Source organism: Diadema antillarum, unplaced genomic scaffold, assembly GCF_040938485.1.
Source record: "Diadema antillarum isolate AM-2024a unplaced genomic scaffold, OU_Dant_1.0 scf00000134, whole genome shotgun sequence".
Lineage (NCBI taxonomy): Eukaryota > Metazoa > Echinodermata > Echinoidea > Diadematoida > Diadematidae > Diadema > Diadema antillarum.
Window position 1 is genome coordinate 2,342,741 of NW_027271023.1, and position 22,504 is coordinate 2,365,244.

At 37.9% G+C, this 22,504-nt stretch overlaps 1 protein-coding gene across 1 annotated transcript in view; it reads right to left on the minus strand.

The window, feature by feature from the left end:
* The window catches only part of LOC139720834 (leucine-rich repeat-containing protein 71-like), a 112,353-nt gene that overhangs the window by 34,226 nt on the left and 55,623 nt on the right, over window positions 1–22,504 (minus strand). Inside the window, 4 exon segments of the mRNA XM_071632171.1 lie at window positions 8,094–8,201; window positions 9,255–9,434; window positions 15,252–15,411; window positions 16,948–17,016. Coding sequence (XP_071488272.1) covers window positions 8,094–8,201; window positions 9,255–9,434; window positions 15,252–15,411; window positions 16,948–17,016 — 517 coding nt within the window.

The following is a 22,504-nucleotide window of genomic DNA, read 5'->3' on the forward strand; positions in this document are numbered from 1 at the left end:
ATCTTCACCTCGACCAGAACTGTACACACCCTTTAAGTTTATATCTCCAGTCTCAATGTCTCAATGTGTATGTTGCCTTTCTCTCTTTTCATCTCTCACAGTCACAATAATATGCTGTCTCTCTAAAACTTTTCTTTTTTGTTTTGTTTTGTCTGTCTCTCTGTCCACCTGTGTTTCTCCTTCTCACAACTTTTCGTCTTTTTTGTCTTCCCGTTTGAGGGATATATGTGGGACAACAGGACTCCTGGGGAGAGGGAGGCAAGCCGTAAACCTGGGGGACTGAGAGGCTTATTGGCTGCACACATCCATAAGAGGGTGCATGGAGGGGACAGATCAATGACATTTGGCGGTACCATCCGGCAAATGTCAACCATCGGAGCATCAACCCTGCTTCTTACCAAAACAAGCTTTTTTTTGCTTTTTTTTTAAATGATGAAAGAAACATTTCTGAATCGGGCATGCCTTCGAAGACATGACCAAACCCAGCAAGGTGTATACGTATCGTATGTAAACATCTAAATCATATACATAATATCTCATAAAAACAATTAAAACTAGGCTGACGCCTGTCCTTTAATATTCCAAGATGATGCTGCATCTTCAGTTGCTACCATCATGGTAGTGAGTTTATTGTGCTCTTCTCTCCTAAAATGTACTTTCACAAAACCTACTATCTTTTTGATCTGCCCTGCTTTTACTCAGCATAAATGCACGCTGTACGTCATCCCAGGCTGCCGAAAAGCTTTATTCTTACTGCTCACCTACGCTTCTTTCTGTCTCATTCAACTTGTCGATTTTCTCAGGTCATATCAGATGCATTGTATCTTATCTCAGTTTCCTTCTCATATTTAATACTCTGTCTATTCTAGTCTCTCATACCACTTCCCATCCCTGCCCCCTCTCTCTCATTTATATGTTGAAGAAATGCTGTCTCTCTTTTCTTTTGTCCCGTTTTCAACATTATGGCACCTCCCCTTTGGACAGTCTTTATATGGAATGACCTGGAGTCCATTACATGTATGTTCCCTAGCTTGTAGGCCTAAAGCTTCTTCGCAATAATCTTAGTCTATTTTCTTGCCAAATATTCCCTCCTTGGCCTTGACGTACACTCCATCCAGGTATCGATGACCGCCTCGTACAGGTCTGAACTCCGAGGGGGCAGAAACTCGGCATTGGGTGTAATGGATTTTGTTACTCCTACGCGGGAGTTCTCACTGCTCTGCATGCCCGAAGCACCAGGCGGGTAACCGTATCAGCAGCAGGGAACGAAGGAATGATGCAGGAAATCATTTTTTTTTGTGAAAAAAATTATCCCGGCTGTAACTCAAGCACCTAGAGTACAATCAGCGGACGGACAGTGAATGTGAGCTTAACATTCACAAAATCAAATCTCTTGGGTTTCTTTTCGCTCATCCTGTTTGTGTTTGTTTGTTGTCTGTCATCGTATATTATCTTCCTTTCTTTCCTTGTGGTCAACGCTTGATTTCTAGCAAGAATTCTCTGAGTTTGTGGCTTGCAGGATCTGGGGGGAAATCTGATCGAGCCTGAATATTTCCCACAAGCAGATGTGCTTAGGATAATATCCACTACTAAAATCTCCATCTATAGATAGTGTATGACGAAAGTCAATGTAATCACCAAGCGTTTGTTCAAAGAGCTTGTGCTCGAAAAGACAACTGCTTGTCCTTGTCGGGTGGTTAGTTGCTTGTCGCATGACTGCCTTTTAAAAAGATATTCTAATGGAGCAAACAAACTAAGGAATAAAATCTGATGAATAACATTCCATTTTGAGGCACATTTCTTAATAGTTGTTTGCTTTATGGTAATTATTAAACATAACTATAAAAACTGTGTAGCCTGTTGTAATTTTCAGCATGCTAAGGTGAAATATCAACAGACATACCCGAGTGTCAGCTTTCATAGAGTTAACTGAAAGGTTAATCTTCCTGGAAAAAAAAAAAAAAGATTCCTTGATCACTTGGCAAAGCTGGCGTGCCGTCCTTTTGAAGAAATGGGACAAGCTCTATGATCAGATTTCAGTAGAGTAGTAGTATGTCTATTAAAGTGAAAGCCAGAATTCAGCAGTTGGCACTGATGGTAAACTCTCTTCAAGATTTAACTTGAGGGTAACCTGAAAACCAATATTTTTGTAACTACCTGTCACATATGAGCTATATATATGTTGTACTTCTTATTGATCAACCATCTAGTATGTAGTTTGGTGATATTGAATACTCAATTCACAGAGCCTACCTTGAACTTCACTTTTGTGTTTTTCATGAGAAACAAAACTTGCACTGTAAATCAACATTATCATCCTCTTCTTCTTTGTACAAGGCATGCTTAGAGAACCTCAACAAGGAATTCTGATTTCTTCAAAGGGTCCAACCAGCCAAGGAATTGTTTTGACTAATACTACCCTTAACATAAGTCAGTAACAATGTGGGGGAATGTGTACTTTTCATTAAAAGAAAACTTTAAAAATTACATCTTGTGGAATTCTCTTTATATTTTCTATAGACTGTTTTCCAAAAGTGATGACACAAACTGTGGTAGACTTTTGATCAAACGATGGCTGCACCAAAACTTTAAAAATTCATAACTGTACAACGGATAGTCTTATTTTCCTCAAACTTTACTGAATGTGTTCAACTGATTTTGCTGCATCCACTCAATCTAAGTATATGTGGGTTTCATTCCCCTTTAAATGCTTATTGTGACAAACTTAATATAATGCAGATGTAACATATATTGAAAAATGGCAGAGGTGCTAATACCAGTATCTAAAATGTCCTGAAAAGACAACAATTTTATTTATTGTTGAAGCGTTACAAAATGAATTCTGCCTTGTACATTATAAGTAATATGCCATGAGAACTAGCTTATCCCTTTCATCTAAGACCTTTTGTAAAAGGCCAAGATCCCATTTACATCTTAATCAAGGAACAAGTTTGAATTTAACATTTACAATCTACAAGTAACTGTAATACATTAAAGATGAAAAAAAGAACAGCAAAACAACCTGAATGGAAATTGGTGGCTGAAATTAACAGAAGATTGCAAGATTGCCTATCACCGACCCCCCCCCCCCCCCCACAAAGTTGACTTAGTACACAGTACGAATGTAATAGGATGTTCAAAGGGAGCTTTGAGCATTTTACTGTGGTACAATGTAAGAAGGCAGATCTTCCAGTATTGGAATGAAAAACCAACCTTTTATTATCATCATCACTATCACTACACTCTTCTTCCATGAAAGCAATTGCCAAAGAAAGGAAAAAAAAAAGGTTGGGGGAAAGGGCATGGATTATGATGCCCTTTTGAGCCTAATGGCAAAGTTACAAAATAATTAGGAAATGCAGAGATGTTTTATATAGCAAGCAGCAAATGGGTACTATAATAACTTATTTTTCTTTTATTCATGTACCAGTCTACCCAAAATCTATAGTACTTAAAAAAAGAGACCAAGATCGAGAGACAGCAAATCAGGCTGATACCAATTGCCCATGAGCTCACTGAGAAATGGCTTATGCAAACACTTACACAAGAGCTGCTGTAATCCCATGATGCACGCTGTCATCTTGTATATCCCACAAAATGGAGGAATAAGTATTCATAGCATGATGAAGGGCAAGGATGTTAAGTGTCATGACTACCCTATAATGAGAAAGGTCTTGTCTCATTCCTAGAAACTCCTCAAGGACCTTCCATAATTGTGGAGAAAAAAAAAAGAAACAAAAAATGACTATGTACACTTTGACATCTGGGCCCCATTTCATAAAAGATGTTAGGATAACAACTTTTACTGGAATGTCAACTTCCAATAGCAACAGCCAATCAGGAAGCTGGATTCTTGTCGTTACCATGACAATCGCCACTCTAGCAAGAGTTGCTATCATATCAACTTTTTATGAAATGGGGGATTGGACTCTGTGACAGAAGAAAGCATCCCTGTGTATTCTTGCCATACAAGGATGACCTACGAATGGGAGTCGACCAACATGACGTGTGTACAAGAGAGCGATACGCAGACATACTTCAATAGATGAAAAATACAAAGCTCCATCATTGCATGGGAGACACAGGGTGGAGTGGTTCAAAGCGTCAAGATGCCATATCATTTGCACAAACAACAAAAGCAGCACACGGAACGTTGCCAGATCTCACAAACGATTTGAACACCGAAATAGAAAGCAACAATCCAAAAAGTGGCAGTACAGATCATCACATTTTTAAATGAGACAGTTATACCCCAACTTCTTTCTCAATCAAAATCAACCCATCCAGGATGAGCTAATTTTGCTACAACATGTTTCACACAGAAACCTGCATACAGTATACTCAAGACTTATCTTTAAATAGGTTGATTGCTCGTTCTACAAGTCTAACTACTGAAACAATGTAGCCAGTAGTGTTTTTTTAATCCACAAAATCACTGAAAACACTTCAAGGAAATCAGCAACTGTGGTTTGTGTGTCGTACTTGACTGAAGTTTCAATTACTGAACTCTAATTACGTCATAATTGAAGTGCAGTTCTCTATATATACTTTTGATGAGCTCAATGAAACCAAACTTTATTAAGCATATTTTGTATATATATGGAAATCATACCAAAACTGGGTCCCATTAGGAGTGGAAAGTTATGCTCTTTTAAAATAAAGATCAAACTGCCTTTTCCCATAGAGGAGACTAGATTAAGTTGTCAATCTGATTGTTGCTGTAATGAACAAATGTTTGATTTGATTACTTCCCCAGTTGCCACGTACGGGTACGTGCCGTACGTAGTACACGACCAGAATAAATTTATGTCAAAGCTCCAATCCACTCACCTCAGATATGGACATGGACAAATTTGAAACATATCTATGATATATACCTTTGAAAATAACCTAGGCAGAACTCATACACTATCATGTTCCAGGTTCACCCATATGCCCTATGTGACAAATGTGACTGTGCACCTCAAAACGAACATAAAGTCGCACACACTGATTTTGCGTGAGGACTGAAAATAAGTGAAATGGATCAACCTAGCCGAACTTGACTTTTTCATATTTTCTGAAAGAGCGGGTCTTCTTTTACATTATGCTAGAATTTGGTATCATAAAACGGGCAGGAAAGTGTGTTTTTTTAGCAGTTTATCTCGAACATTTTTGGTAGAATAGTGTGATTAGGTGTGTCTTTAGAATCCCTTTTTCATTTCTAAAAAACCTTGTCCACACTCTTCATTTTCAACTCTAATAACTTTTGAAAGGATGATGCTACTGCTTTGAAAGTTGAGTTTAATTATGGACAGAATGTGTTAATGAGGATTGCTTAATTTCAGTTTAATCTGATAATCCCTTCATTGTTGTTACTCTGGTGGCTTACTTCCTGATTTTTGTCTCATTCATCGCACAGCCAACACGGTTTGGTCAAGATTAAGCGCTTGAATAGACACTGTACTTCAGAGCCTCTTTTCTCAGTTCACACTTTTCCTGAGTTTGTGTTTTCTTTCCAATATTTAGATAGGTTAGAAGAGTCCATTTGATTTGAGTTATACATCATTTTAAAGCTTAAAGTCTGCTCTTTAAGAATATGGTCTTAACTAAATATTCATGTCTGGCGACTTTTTGTTTGTTTTGAGGTGCAGGGTCACAAATGATCTAACATCCCCCCCCCCCCCCCATTAGCCCTTAAAGAATTCAGAATGCACATGACATCTGCAAGACACATAATTCATGTATTCACGTAATGTACACATGTTCATTCCCTCTCCCACAGATTCACACGCAGCAAAGCAGTAATAGGGCGGTATATGATATGACTTGATTAATATTGTAAACCAGTACCAGGCTATGTACTTCGGTCCTCTAAAGTGAAAACGTGATAGCGCCAGAATGATAACGAAATAATGTATGGTACTCTCATTGATGTCAGCATTTTATCACAGAAGCTACTGTAGATGACTTTAGGGCGACTACTTGATACATTCTAAATGTAGCAGGTGATTTGATCTTCACGAACGAAGCTGTGGCCATACATATCAATTCTGGAAGCAAGCGAGTGTGTATCATGAAAAGGAAATTAGGTTCGACTCGTTTGCGTCTCAACGGAATTTTGAAGAACTTCGGTGTCGCTTTACCACAGCTTCGGCCCTGAAATGTCTGAGATCTTCCTTCAGCGCCCTGGCTGAATCCTGCCGAAAAGGAATACATATTCACTGACACATAACACAGGCAGCGGGTTAAAGATTGCAGTTACAGGAACCCAAGTGAATGCCATGCGCCATCACGCCTCTTTGATACCCGTTTAAAATAAAGGCATCTTGCCAATACAGGTGGCAGTCACCTTCAAGATTTTAAACGTTCGACCACAGGGGAAAAAAAAAATCCCAAGTTATGACACCATGCTATATTGAGTTTAAAAAAATATTATAAAAGATAAAAATCTTGTAAACTACCACAAAAACTTTGTAGTTGGTAGCAGCCACAACTCAATTTAACATTTCACTTTCTGCTCAGTCATCTTTATTCCTCATTTGGGGTGAGTAAAATCACCAGCAATGTTGGAAATCTTGGTTTCTTTCTATATTTAAAGGGTGTACATGTATACAGTTCTGGTTGAGGTGAGGGTTTAGCTTTTAACGTTTTGCGAGATGTTCAGAAACCACTATGAGATGTCAAAGAGCATGCAATTCTAAGGGGTATCAAAAATTTATTTGATGAAAATCGGTTTTGAAATGGCCGGCCACAACTCAATTTAACATTTCACTTTCTGCTCAGTCATCTTTATTCCTCATTTGGGGTGAGTAAAATCACCAGCAATGTTGGAAATCTTGGTTTCTTTCTATATTTAAAGGGTGTACATGTATACAGTTCTGGTTGAGGTGAGGGTTTAGCTTTTAACGTTTTGCGAGATGTTCAGAAACCACTATGAGATGTCAAAGAGCATGCAATTCTAAGGGGTATCAAAAATTTATTTGATGAAAAAAATGGCCAAGGTGAAACAAAGAGATCCTAATAAAAGGCGTAGCCTGTCGCCTTTTATTATTTTCACTTTTTTGGATATCTCAGCCATTTGAAAACCAATTTTCGTCAAATAAACGTTGAATTCTTTTTAAAATTACATGCTCTTTCATATTACATTTAGAGGTTTCTCATTATATCTCACTTAGGAATATTCAAAACATGAATCCCCACCTCAACCAGTACTGTAGAGTCCCTTTAAATTGAGTACACCACCATTATCTGCTGTTGGCACAACCATAATAGAGTGTACAAGTTCATTTTCTCAAACACAATACATGTCAAGTGTTTTATCTTAGTTTTTTTTTTTTTTTTTTTTTTTGGGGGGGGGGGGAGGAGGGATGGTTAGTGTCAAATATCAAAAAAATTGATAAAACTAAGCACATCTATTGCAACTTACAGGCAATTGTAGTAACCACTGCTGAAGCTGGGCGATGACTATTCAACTGCAAACATTTCCCAGCCATTCCTATGGTCACTGAAACTACATTGAAAGTTGCAGTGATAACAGTTCCCTTTTACACAATACAATCTTGTGACATGCATGCAGTTCCCTAAAACTCCAATTATTGTTGACTTATTCATCTACCCAACAACGATTGCTCTCAGGTGTCTTTGAAAGACAATATTACAAGGTACTAACATGACATATACGTAAATGAGTTTGTAACTATGTTGAAATTCTTTAAAGATAGAGAAAATATCAAGCAGTGACAATGCACATGCAGACTAGGGTATGCTTCCCCAAAACACCAACACAGTTTTTGCATAGGAATAAATGGCAACCAGGCATGTACGTTCACTCTCAACAACAGAGGGTAAAAGGTTACTTAAAGTCATCATAAAATGGCTTGCACGCTTTAATACGCGCCTACAGCATTCATTTCTCATACACAAACATATGAAATACATACATGTGTATATCAATATATATATACATATACGACATACATATACAGGGTGTAAATACACATATACCAGTATGTAAAGGTATGTCCATGTACCATAATACCCATTTTACGTGCAATCACCAAAGGCAATATTAATTTGATAGGGTGGGACTAGCTCACAGACGCAGATCTTACCTTTCTCTTGGAGGATTTGTCTCTCTTTTTGTCATTTTTGTCCAGATGACTCCCGCTCTTCACGCTTCCTGGCCTGTCCTTGGACTCAGCTCTCCTGGATGGGGGCGGCTGCAAAGTTTGGTGAACAGAGAGAGACACCTTTACACATAAGTTGATTATCGGACTATTTGCCGAGTGTTTTTCATGGTAAGAGGGCTCAAGATCTTGTGATTTGGGTTTCAGTGTTATTCAAGATTCCCTCAGGGATTACTGTTTAACCCTGAAAAACACTGCATGTTTATTCCAGAAAGAATCTGGGACGACTCAGGTAGACTTCAAATCAACTGTGGCCCACGCTCAATTGGCAGTGACCGAGATCCCTTTCTTTTCAAATGTCACAAGTTTGACAAAACGATGACAATAATAGTGACCACGTCAATGTGTAGGTTTGGTCACTGAGAATAATAACGTGTTTATGGTGATCATCACCAATTTCCATACATCACAAACTTAAATTTGACTGTGATCATGTTTTACTGTGCCTGTGTGTTTGATTTGCCTGTGTGATCATTTGTGTGTATTTGCAGACATCTCTAATTTATGAATTATGAAACACAAAAGATAGTACCGTACAAAATCTGTCATAATTCAAAGTTCATTAATTGACATAATATGTAAATGATAACTTATTATGAAAAAAAAAATCCTTTTTGATTCTGATAAACCAAGCATGCGCTATAATTTGGAATTGTCTAAAGCTAACGTGCTGTCACTGTTTTAATATAATTTTTCCTTGTTTTCACAACTTCACAATATTCATTACAGTAAATAGAAACTGGCTGCATGGCTATCATATCAGAACTCAAACAGTGTAACGGTATTCACCTAAAACAAAGAATATTCTTTACAACCACAAGTACTTGGAATGTCGTAAAAGAAAGATCAATATACAGAGCCAAATGAAATGAAGAAACAGATCATTCTGTGATCCTGAGTAAGACACATAACATCTGAATAGGTTTTATACAAATTTCTGTGAAATCATAAAGACAGAAATATTGCCTATATTTGGGGGGGGGGGGGTTGGTACATTGTTGTGAATGTGTGTGGTTTTTTTTTTTTTTTTTTTTTTTTGCTTTTTGTCTGTTTGTTTTTTTTAATTGAGACACGATGACAACTCACAGATTTGCCACTGCCCCGCTCCGGTGACCCCTTGTCGCTGAGAACCTTGCGCCTCTCGACAACCTCGGCGTGGGTGAGGGGAAAGCGCGAGAGCACCTCCCCGATGTAGGTGGCTGCCTTGTCGGTCAGCTCGTTACAAGCCAGGGAAAGGGACAGGACCACTCGATTCATTCTGAGACCCTGTCCAGAGGAGGATGGGGAGGTGAAAGAAGAAGAAGAAGACAATGAAGGTGACAAGACTGACAAACAACACAGAAAGGAAATGATCAATGAACAATGGAGAAAGCAATAAATAAACAGTAGAAAGTAAATGAATAAATAAATAAATGAACATAGAAAGTACCTAAATAAATAAGTATGAATAAATGAATTCAACATAGATAAATAAATGAATGAATGAATGAAGAAATGACAAAATTAATGAATAGATCAATGAATATTAAAACAAATTCACTATGCATATTAACAAATATAAAAAGACTACAATGCAGACTGAACCTTATAATCATTGAAGCTGATACACTATGTATACCCAATCCTTCTCTGCGTTTGTTTGGATAAATACACATGCATCATGTCTTTATCAAAAGGCCCGATCACACTGCCCAAAAGTCGCGTAAACGCATGAATCACGTAAGAAATTCGAGCCTTACGTGATACATGCGCAATTTGCGCATTTTCATAAGTTTGTCTGATGTGGAACCAAGTTCGTAGTTGTCCGCCGATGTGCGCCGGATCTGCGCTTTACGCGATTTCAGGTATTGAGCAGCTCAAAACTCGGCTTCGCGTAAAAGTTTACGCAGTATTGCGATGTTTTACGTAATTTTTGCGTAGTTTGTGTAGTTCTTACGCGAACAACGCGCAAAATATCCATGGAATATCAGTGATCGTTCGCGAAAACGTTGCCGCTATCGCGTTCATGCGCGAATCATGCGCGATTCATAATCAGTTCATTAGTGATAATGCGCAGATTATGCGTGGTTTTCCGTGGACCTCAGTTGTTGCACACAACCACGTATTCGCCCTGTTTGGGGCCTTTGCGTGCCTATGCGCTGAAAGTGCGTGGTTTGTAAGTGATATTTGCCTGATCATTTCATAGTTCTTCCGCAATTCATCGGTGATTTTCATCGCGTAAATCAGCGAAAATTCTTGACGGACAAGCACGCACAACCAAATTTCTTGCGTGATTCATGCGTTTATGTGTCTTTTGGGCAGTGTGACTGGGCCTTAATATAGCAAAGAAAGAGAGATAAATGATTTTCAGCTGCTGTTATGCAACCCTTAAAACTTGTGTGCCGAAGTTTAACTCATTGAGGACGAGTCCCGAGTATACTCGGGCAGGGGTCTATGGGAAATGCGTATTGTAGCAAAATTAGCCTGTCCTCAAAGGGGCTAATACTAGAGATGGCAAAACCATCAGTTTCATTGACAACAGAATGAACTGCTTTTTGAGAGCTATTTCTTTGGATATACTGTTTGTACCATATCATGCAATTCTATAATGAGTTAACTCACTACAATGTCCTACTGCTACATCATGATTGTGCTTCAATAAAGAAAGTTGTTCAGTTTTGTCTTGTTTTTCATATGAATATTTGTTTTGGTCAGTTTCGTATAATTTCAGACCTCCATAATGCTATCAAGAACTCATATTTCCTTGAAAACCTGCAATTTCTACAAGCTAATAGCTTTTCATACTATAGGTTTCCGTCATGTTTCTTTCTCAACTCTTTTGCATCTGCAATATTGTTTTTACTGTATATTTTATGAGATGTGTTTTGTGCATGATATGTATTTTGTGTTACCACACAGTATTGTTTATGTTATGAGAAATATGAAAATAAACTAAACTGAAAACTGAACGGGTTGCTAGGCTGCTTGCACCGGCATCATGTCCATTTGAGAATCTGCCCCATTTGATCTATGGAAGCAAATGCTCCTCTTATCAACTCTCACTGAAGAGCCAAATTCTAAAAAGTTTTTGCCTCAGGCCATTCTTCTTTGTGGAATTACAGAGTTGAAATACGATATATCTTCTCACAAGATTTTTTTTTCTTTTTTAATCAAAAGAAGGCCCCTCTGTTCATGAGCTGATAGCATGCTAATCATCGTTTCGAAAAGGTCATCTGACGAGAAATGAGAAATCAATCATTATATCACAAGATTCTATTGGTGCATATATGTACTTCTTACGGCAAGATCAGACTAACAAATCCCCGTACCAAAGACACTAACATACTCCTTTTATTGACCCCATGCCATTTCATGGTGATGAGAAAACAACTTTAATGGAAACTTATCCTCAAAATATCCAGGATGTCATTCCCTCCCCAGCCAAAAGGTTCTTATTCAAAGCCCCTGCATGCACACAAAAAAATAATAATAATGATAAGTAAAAAGATAAGAAATAATAAACTAAAAAAAAAAAATGGATGGAGGAGGAAATTGACACTTGTTGACTTAATCTCCTGTGTTTTTGTGGTTAGGATTTATGTCAAAGAACTTGCATAAAATCAATGAGTTTCAATGCTACTATAGGCCACTGCCTTGGCTGTGATGGATGTGTGCCAAAAGTAGCATCACAGATGTGAAAAAAAGAGAAAACACAGGTAGAGTCTGGATCAAGAAAATCTCTGCCATTTGTCACTGTTAAAATTCCCATCACAGTGCTGACTGATCGATGAAAATTTGGTATATACTGTAGGTACAAAATTTGTTTTGGGGCATGCTATGATGATCATAGACCAGTAATTTTAATTATCAAAAGAAAAAAAATGCAACTACTTTCCTGTATATCAATTGCGTGACAACCACCTTACTACGGGCACAAAATTTCTGACTAGAGTTAACTTGCTCGATTATTTAGAAGTGGAAAAAACAAACAAAAACAAAACAAACATACATACAAAAACTAAAACACCCCTGAAACAAAAATCCCTAAGCCCTAAATACATAAAACTGGTAAACCTGAGATAGCAATATCTTGAATAGATACACAGTTTCAGTCTACAGGTTGTAAATCAAGTGGAATGATTCTCTCTTCCAAATACCTGGTAATGTATTTACATGTATGTTTCATTGCATAGTGTGTTTATAAGGCAGAGTAGTCCATGCCATACTGTACTTTGTCTATCAAAGTGACATTTTCTATCAATTTGAGCCCAATCCTTCCAGGAACCAGGTATGCCCGGTTCCCAAAATGTACACAAGTGTGTCTCGATTTGTGGCCAAAAGTCATGCTTACAGTGTATATGTATTATTCTGATGTCAGAAAAAGAACTTTTAGAAAAAAAAGTTTCTGCTATCAATTCATGTAGCTATTCAGTTCTTTTTCTGTCTCAGAATGGCAAATTTTGTGTGATTTAAACTTTTCAACGTAGTAGCATGTTTGTTTCGCTGCAAAATTTGTATGAAGACGTACATGTACATGTAGGTAGCATTCGAGGCTGAGCTCATGAGATTTTGACTTTCACTGACCTTGTTTGGGGCCTTACAGTATATAACAAAAGAATTTGCCACTCCAGTGCACGCTCTCTTTGCATCTCACGTCCGATTGATACATGTACTGTATGTTGCATTGTTCGATGGCACATGCAGTTGATCGCGGAAAGGGAATACATTTGTACTACTTGACTGCTTAATTAGCACAGGTGGATGACCAATCTGTCTGTTCTTTGTCAACAGGCGAAATCTAGTGCCTTTCTCTCACGCTCTCTCTCCCTCTCTCTCTAATTTCTCCCTTTCTCTCCCTTTTACATGCTTGAGCACCAAGTCAGGAATAAAAAGAACACCTGTTTATGTCTTATTATAATTTTCTTGTATAGGAGAATGGGCAAGAAGAAGCGCAGTTGGGATTCTTATACTTACAGAGCACAAACTTGTGTGAAATTCTCAGATATGATCTCTGATTCTGACTGAGCACATTTTCATACACAGTGGTACTTGTACATATTTATACAGCCAAACCTGTCTATAGTGGCCAATCCAAGAGAGACAGGGAGTGGCCATTATAGGCAGGTGGCCATGATAGGCAGGATCTTTAACATGGCTTTTAATTCTCTGTGGGATTTTCACATATTTTAGTGGCCATATATAGCAGGCACCTGCTATGGACGAGTGGCCTCTAAGGCAGGTTTAACCATATTCAAAGAAATCATACCTTGGGATATTACGATGTAACTCTTTGCTCATACAATTCCATTGTCTTTACATCCTTACATCTTTGCCATGCTTTGCCGTGCTTCATAAAAATGCATATAAAAAGAAGACAAGCATTTAAACACACACACACACACACACACACACATACACACACAAACTGATGAGTATAAAGCCTTGCATATATTCAAAGAAGATAGTTTGGAAAGTTTGAAGGATCTTTAGAGACTCTTGAGAATGAGCGTTTGTACCTATCTCTGTAAAGTCCCTCTATTAAGAGTTTTGTATTTGAAGCAGATGACCTGCAGCTATTAAAATTGATAGTACTATCATGACGCCGGTGTCAAGAAAGCGCCGGATGTTTATGACTTTGCGAGCATTGGGCCCCGTAGAAGAGGTCTATCAGAGTATGCAGGTAATATTAGACTTCCTTTTCAAATGACATACTTTTAATTTGTTTTATATTCTATTTTAGACTGTCATTCACTTCACGTTTTGGAATAACAGATATTCCCTTATGACACTATTCTAGATGTACTGGTACTTCAAAGACCTTAATACTTATCAAAACAACCTACGAGTAACAGAATACATGTAAGTAATTTGCACTCATTATTCCCCAGGGGGGAAAAGTTGTTTTTGTACAAATTCTATGGCATTCACAGAGACCTCCTAGTTATATATGAATACACTGCAGCCACTTTGAGGTCCCACTAGAATGTCCATTGCTGATATATCGAAGTGCACTCAATGACATCTTTCCGGACACGATATGTTCAAGAAGACCTAAATCATCTCTTGCGCAAAATTAACTCCCCTCCCCGAAGGCGACTTTCCCATGCAAGCATCTGAGTCTGTTCCGATGATACGATATTTACGGAACATTCAGAGTCAAATCACACGTCAGTCAGTCTCTTACAAAAGAACAGCAGAAACTGTCAAGGACAGCCACTGCCAGAACATCACGGCGGCCATTCATCATCTCAGACGAAGTAATTACCATGCATGCAAGCGCAGTTTCTATGAGTGATCTGATTCCCATGGTATGAGAGTTGAAGGTTAATGACTAATCATCTTTCCCCCCACACACAAAAAAAGAAGAAAAATAGAAGAAGACAAACAAAGTGACATTGTACGAAGGCAGTTGGAGAGAGATGGCAATGTAATTCTTGTAGGAATATAGAAAAGTGTTTGCTAATCAAAAGTAGCATGCTTGCAGACTCTCTCTCTCTCTCTCTCTCTCTTCAATTCTCTGTCCTTATAAGCGCCACATGGTGGAGAATTTCACCGGAAAAGTAAATAATGATGCTTATTCAGCAAAGTTTTGCATCCATGTCACATCAACATGCCTCCAGAAAGATTAACATTCGTGAAGGAAATTCTCAATAAAAATTAGAAATTCTCGCAGTTATGACAAAGCATCTCACGTAAAAAAAAAGGGGAAAAGGAAAAAGAATGAGGCTTGAGAATTTTACTAAGATAAATTGTATATCAACAAGAGAGCTGTATGCAGTTTGTTAATTTAAGTTGTAATAAAAGAATGTTCAGGAAAGAAACATGCAAATGTAACGTACATCAGTCAAAAAATTATTCAGATTTACATAAAGGCTGTGATGAAATGGTACAGCTGTAGACGGCAACAAAGTTCAATGGCTTGTAAAGAGTGATAAACATACAAATTGTAATGCATTTAAGCACTGTAACACACACACACACACACACACACACAAATAAAAACAGAAATAAGCAAACAAGGTACAGTGTACAGTGTAATAGGAAAGAGATTCAAGGTGACCAAAAAGGATTTTTGCTTTGTTTAGTTTATTTTCTTCTACTCACATTTATGAGGCTTATGGCGCCCTCATCGCCAAGCTTGTTGTTGCTCAGGTTGAGGGAGAGCAGGTTTTTGTTGCACAACCTCTCTGTGGAGATGGCGTGCCCGAGTAGCACCGCCCCCTTCTGCGTGATGTTGTTATGGCGGAGTGAGAGATTCACGATTCTGCGGGGAAACAAATCCATCATGAAGCAATTACAGCGTGGTACAAATGGAGCTACTTCCTGCACGATATTAGATTCTTAAGATAGAAGCCCTATACTTAGTGGCTGTAACATTTGTTCGATTAAGTTTTTCTCTCACGAAGATAAGCTTCAAACTTTAATGGTACCTATGCAAAAGAGAATGAAAATAATATGTGACCCTGCACCACCAAATAAGTCGCCAGACATGAATTTTTAGTTAAAGTCAGATTCTGAAAGAGAAGACTCTAAGCTTTAAAATGATGTATAACTAAATTCAAATGGACTCCCCTAACCTACCTAAATACTGGAAAGAAAGCACACACTCTGGAAAAATGTGAACTGAGAAAAGAGGCTCTAAAGTACACAGTCTATTCAAGCGTTTAATCTTTACCAAGCTGTGCTAGTTGTGCCATGAAAGGAACAAAACACTGGATGTAAACCACCACAGCAACAACAATGAAGGGATTATCAGATTAAGCTGAAATCTAGCATGTTTTATTAACACATTCTGACCGTGATTAATGCTAATTTTCAAAGCAGTACCGTCACCCTTTCAAAAGTTATTAGACTTGAAAGGGAAGAGTGTGCAAAGGATTTCAAGACATGAAAAGCGGCCTTTAAGACATATCTGATCATTCTACTCTTCCCCCCAAAAGGGTTGTACAAAAACTGCAGAAAACACACTTTTCCATTCATCTTAAGTTACCAAACTGAAGAATAACATAGAAGGATAGTTCTTTCAGAAAATATGAAAAACTCAAAATTGACTTGGTTGAACCATTTCACCTTTATTCAGTCCTCACACAAAATCAAGGGGTGCGACTTTTTGTTTGTTTTGTGGTGCACGGTCACACATATATATATATATATATATATATACATTTATATCCAAGAAATTGAGTGAATGCAGCAATATTAGAACAGACCAGTGAAGTTTAATGAAAATTGCAAGATTCATTCAAAAGAAATTAGTCTTTAAAGTTTTGAATCCACCATTGCAGGATGAAAAGACTACAACATTTCAAGATGTCACTAAAAGACAATGATATAAAAAAGTATAAGGAGAATTCAACATATTTTCATTTTTCTAGCATAGTGAAAAGGCACTCAACTTTAATATCTCACTCAAAAAACAGGAGGAATGTCATAATCATATTATCCTTAACATATCTCAGTATCAAGCAGAGGGATTGTGTACTTTTCATAAAACTTTGAAATGTTGTGGAATTTTCTTTAAATGATAAATAATCACAACTATTCAGAAAAAAAATACTACTTCACAGAAGTCACACTTCTTTTAATGGTGAGTGGATCACAATGTGATTCTCACAAAAAGTCTCACTTACACTGTATGTCCACAACACCATAAAAAAAGAATTATTTTTGTGTTGCCCCAGTTGCGATTCAAATCGCTATGCAAATAATGTGGGCTATCGGTGGTAGTGTGAATGAGCCTAGATATTGCAATAAATGATATCATAATTAACTGAGTCTGCACAGATACAGTTGTACTCACATGCTCTCTTCACCGATAAGGAATGCCCATGGCTCCTCTGGTATCGGGTTACCTTCAATGCTGACATTTCTGGCAGGTAAAAAAGACAATATGCCAAGAAATTGTTGAAGAAAATTCAGTTATGCAAACCATTTACACATGATGCATTTGTACCATGTGTATTCATGCAGCAAAAAGCAAAAAGCAAAAACAAAAACAAAAAAAGACTGCTGCCTAATGAGTACAGCAAGCTGGTGCATACATACAGACAGGGCTATGAAGCTCTGCAGACCAAATTACATAGTAATACATAATAACAAAACATAATCAGTTATATGAAAAAAAAAATGTATCAAGTTTTATTCCTAAATGGAGAAATTACAAAACTATACTTATTTGTTTTGGATGAAGAAAAATGTACTATTATATAGAAATTGTAAAATAATAGTAATTAGCAACTCCAAAGTCATAGGTCCTACAGCAAACAGGTACATTCAACGAGAGACACAGTGGTCTCTTGCTCACCTTATAATTTCACTTCCATACATTTTTGCTCACTATCACCTTAAGAACTGGCAAATACACTGTATGGGGGTGGGGGGGGGGGGGGGGCTAAAATGGCCTCCAGGGTAGCATGGTGCCCATTAGTATAATTCTAAGAAATTGGAAAAAGGGGGGGGGGGGGGCTTTATAGAGGATCTCCAGTGTAGCATGGTGTCCATTTGTCATTCTGTTACTCTACAACGGCAATATCACTTGGCAAGTACAAGTGTATGTATAGGAAATTTTACAATTATTGATGCATTTTTAAAAAGATTAAATTGTGAAATTTGGCCTCCAATTTGTTTCCAGGTCCCAGGGGGCCACTCCTGGATCTTATGCAAGTACATTTACGTAAGTATACTCATTGAATCAAGATGTATTTTCTCAGAATAAATTTACTAGAAATGTCGCTACAGCGACTGGTTATACCCCCGCCAAACAACATTTCATATTAGCTTTGGTCAAAACAACATTTCATAAGCTTTGGTCAAAAAACTGAGGAAGTAGTTAAATCCGCAAGATCTTTCCTTGATCTTCTGCCATTAATATGCCGTTACCATGGCAACGTACTTTCGGGTACTGTCGAAAAATGCGTCTTGCACATCTACAACCAAAGGCACACATCTGTACCAAGTTTCATGGAAATTGGGCAAAAACTGAGGAAGTAGTTTGCAACACAAAATTTTCCATCATTTTGGCTCATAATATGTGAGCTGTTACCATGGCAACATACTTTTTGTCACTGTCAAGAAATGTGTCATGCTGACCTATATCCTAAGACAAACATTCAATATGAATTCCATGAGAATTGGAAGAACACTGATGAAGCAGTTTTGCCATGAAGCATTTTGCCCTATATTTTACCAATAACATGCCGTTACCATGGCAACGCACTTTTTGCCACTGCGGAAATATGTGTCTTGCACATTAACATATTCAGATGAACATCTGTACCTAATTTCATAAAAATTGATCAAAAACTGTGGGAGGAGTTCGCGACGCAAGATTTGTACCCATTTTTGCCCATAAATGCCGTTACCATGGCAACGTACTTTTGGGTACTGTCAAAAAATACGTCTTGCTCATCTACAACCCAAGGCACACATCTGTGCCAAGTTTTATGGGAATCGGTTGAAAACTGAGGAAGTAGTTCGCGACGCAAGATTTGCAACGGACCGACCGCCCGACCGCCTGCCCGCCCGCCCGCCCGCCCGCCCACCCGCCCGCCCGCCCGCCCGACCGACCGCCCGACCGCCCGACCGTCCGCTGATTCCTATATACCCCCTTCAAACTTCGTTTGGCGGGGGTATAAAAAGTACACTCATCAATAATGCATCTATAGCATCAATATTTCCTTTACTTCTGATTCTAGAGAAGATGTTTTTTTTTTCCAAAGACTCCTTAATATGGGGGCTTCCCCCCCCTCCCCCCCCCCCCCCATCCATTTGAAGAGATTGAGATCCTATCCCTATCACATAGGGAGTTCACCTACCAAGTTTCATGAAAATCTGTTGTAAGGTTTTCAAGGTGAAGATAAAAATGTAAAAAGTTTAATTTTATAATGCACGAGGGATGCTGCATGATGAATGATCGCAGTAGCTCATTGAGCCTTTGGCTTTGGCTCAAGTGAGCTACATTTTGTAAAAATCACTATTCGCCATACAGCTTTGACATCATAATAACCGAAAAGTTAGTGGGCACTATGCATTATAATTATGACAGTGTGCACAGGATGAGGGAGAGAAAATATGAAATGTTTTCTAAACTTAATACATCTTTGCACGCTAGAGCTGAGTATTAGTACAGTGAAATGTCTGCAAGCTAGAGTTGAGTAATTACAGTGCAATGTAGTATAGTAGTGAGTCACTTTAAAACAAAAATAATGCCATGAGTTCTTCTTTCTACATTGTATTTAGTCATGGTGACTGTGTATGCATTACAATAAATCTACTGGACTGCAGTGAAAGCAAATATTTTTAAATCCCCAACCACTACATTTGTATGTTGCACACACATTGTATAACTAAAACTGAGGCAAGAAAGGGGGTAAAGGAGGTAAAAAAGAAAAAGAGAAGAAGTTAAATGATGAATAAAGAGCCGGAAAAGCAGAGCAATGCGGTGAAACATCACACATTAAATAGGCGATCACGTGTTTCAGTCACCCTCCACTGCACATGAATGTTCGTTCCCAACTTACAATATAACTCTGCCGTTAACACCTTTGGCAACCACTTTGACCAATTTATCAATGGCATCTTGAAGCATTATTCCCACGAGGTTCCAGCATCTAATTATAACGCCTGGGCCATTCATCAACATAGATCGCATCCAACGATTGGCGACAACTGGCTACTGAACATCTCACTTTTACCAATACTATCTAGACTGTACACAATGTACCTCTACGTAACAGCACTGTGAGGATTTGAGCTACATACTGATATTTCTTTTTTAAAAAGATGAAATTTTCTGCATTTACACTATAAGAAATACACTCATATTTTCTCTTATATCACTACCCCCCCCCCAAAAAAAGATCCATATACATAGATATAGATTACAGAAATCAGAGATTCTCAGCTTTGAAGTGATATTACAACACATTTTATCCAAGTCCACTGTTCCTAACCAATTGAAATGAGTGATAGAAAATCCATAAGGGCTTTCTGCTGAAATACACCCACTCCAATCTTGCTGTGTATGGAATGAAACTATGATTTTAGACTCCATGGCAACCACTAGGAAGGAATTGTCAGATTATCCTAAAACTTGGCATAAACACATTTTATTTCTATCTACCATTTTTTTTTTCATGAAAGGATTGATGCTGCAAAGAACCCCTTGCTGTGTTCATGCACACTTAATCATGGTTTAAAACATCAAAGAAAGCCAAAATCAGTTTAAAAAATGGACACAAATGATCTCTGTGCTTTCTCTCTGAAATTATGGGGGGGGGGGGGGGGGGAGCATTGCAAAGAAAGCAGTGTAGCAGTGCAGCATTTAGGCCCTGTGTAGTTAATGATTGTCCCTGGTCATCTCTTAAAGGGGAAATCCAGTCCAAAAATAAGTTAGTCTGATAAAAAAGAGTAAAATGCATTTTTTGGGCACTGAACCACGTTTTGTTTACAGGCACGCAGCCCTGGCCAGTGGGCGGGGTACAATCCGTGTAGTCGCATCAGTGGACACGCCCCCTTTGTGGAAACCTAAATGTGTACCTGGGTAAGGTTTTCGGTGTGTGTCTGTTAAAAAGGTACCCCTTGATCTCTCCTGCGGCTTTATTGGAATTTTAGAGGAATTTTGTTCTCCAGTCGATGTCGCGGCATTGTCACAGCAAGGTCTGTTAAAACGGGCTTAAAAGACCCTTTTGGTGTGCCTTTACAACATCATACATTGTATCTGATGGATTACATTTCTATACAAGCAGTGGCTTTCAGTTTCTTGACATTTGTATGACTTGTTTCAAGTATTCAGCAAATCGTCCTGTGTTGACCTACATCATACATACTGCTATAATCTCTCCTCAGAATGTATTGTCTTTTTCAACCAATCACCACAACCCCTACTTGCATGCACATATGCTGCATCAAATGCACTTTTTCTTTAAAGAAGATTAGTGATATGAACAGCAACTCGACTTTTGTAAAAAAAAAACCCAAAAAAAAAACCAAAAAAAAAAAACCACTCACAGCTGCATTGAGCAACACAATTATCATAACATGTTCAAAAACAGACAAAAAACAAAAATGAACTCAAGTATTAATGTGAGACTCCATGGAGGCCTATATCATGATTATGCAATGATGTTTACTACAATAGCAGGTTTGCCAACTGAACAAAAAAAGAAAAAAAAAAAGAAAATACTACACTGTATGTGCTGAAAGAAAGCTTCATATCTCAGAGACAGACATTCCTTGAGGCCTTCTAGGTAGGCCAAGAGCCAACACATTGTCTTTTAAAGTGCTGTAAAAACATCTCAATTCAGATGTTAACCACACACAGACACTATTTTGTACTTCCGCCAAGGTATGCACGTGTATAAAAGTACTCAAGGCTTGTTATTCTGAGGTGTGTGGATAGTGATTAGCTACAATTGATAGTTTACAAAAAATGCATTCACAACTTCATTTTGAATTCATTCACAACTGGGGCTAGAAGTATAGACTGATTATTGATCATGGATTGAGGACAATACAGAATTGATTTACAATTTTGCTCAAGTTAGATACTATACCAATGCATCTACAGTATGTATGTGAATGGCAGCAGAAGTAATATAAGAATTGGAAACAGTGTTTCCATGCTAGACAGACAAAAGAAAAAATCAAAACAAAATGTGCAATACTATAAAAAAAAATATTACTGTGATTTTGAAAGGGTTGTTCTAAGAAATATAATCACCTTCATTTCAAGTGTAGGCCTTACTGCATTACACTGTATAGTGCCACATTTCTGTCTTTATACTCAAGTGCAAATGTTATCATGTCTGAACAGAAGTGCTCAGACACCAAGGAAATGGATGGGTTTATCATCAGCAGTGACATTTTAATGTTCAGATGGCGAGAACAATTCTTGATAATCATAATAGACAGAAGTCTAATATTAAAAAAAAAAAATTCTCATTTTTTTCCCTCACAATCTTCTTTGTAAAGCATCCACTGGTGCAGACGCAATGATCCGCTATGTTGTTCTTGTGAGATGACGCATATAAACATCACAATATTTCCCAGGCGACAATTTCTAATCCCATAGAAACTTCTTGGAGCCAGAGCTTCTGTTTTCATTAATGTCAAAATTGGTACAACCTCCCTGGATTTGTCACACACACAAAAAAATGAGATTTGATATATAATATATTCCGGATTGTTCGAATTTGAAGTTTATATTGTCTCGTAAAGTGCCTTTTATCAAAACATTAGTGAATAAATAATACCCCATATAATGTATAGTATACTGTGTTATGGGCCTCAATACACCCCTTTAAAGTGTTGAGAGCACTCCTACTCCAGAGGAAAGCACTCCATACTTGTGCCAACTG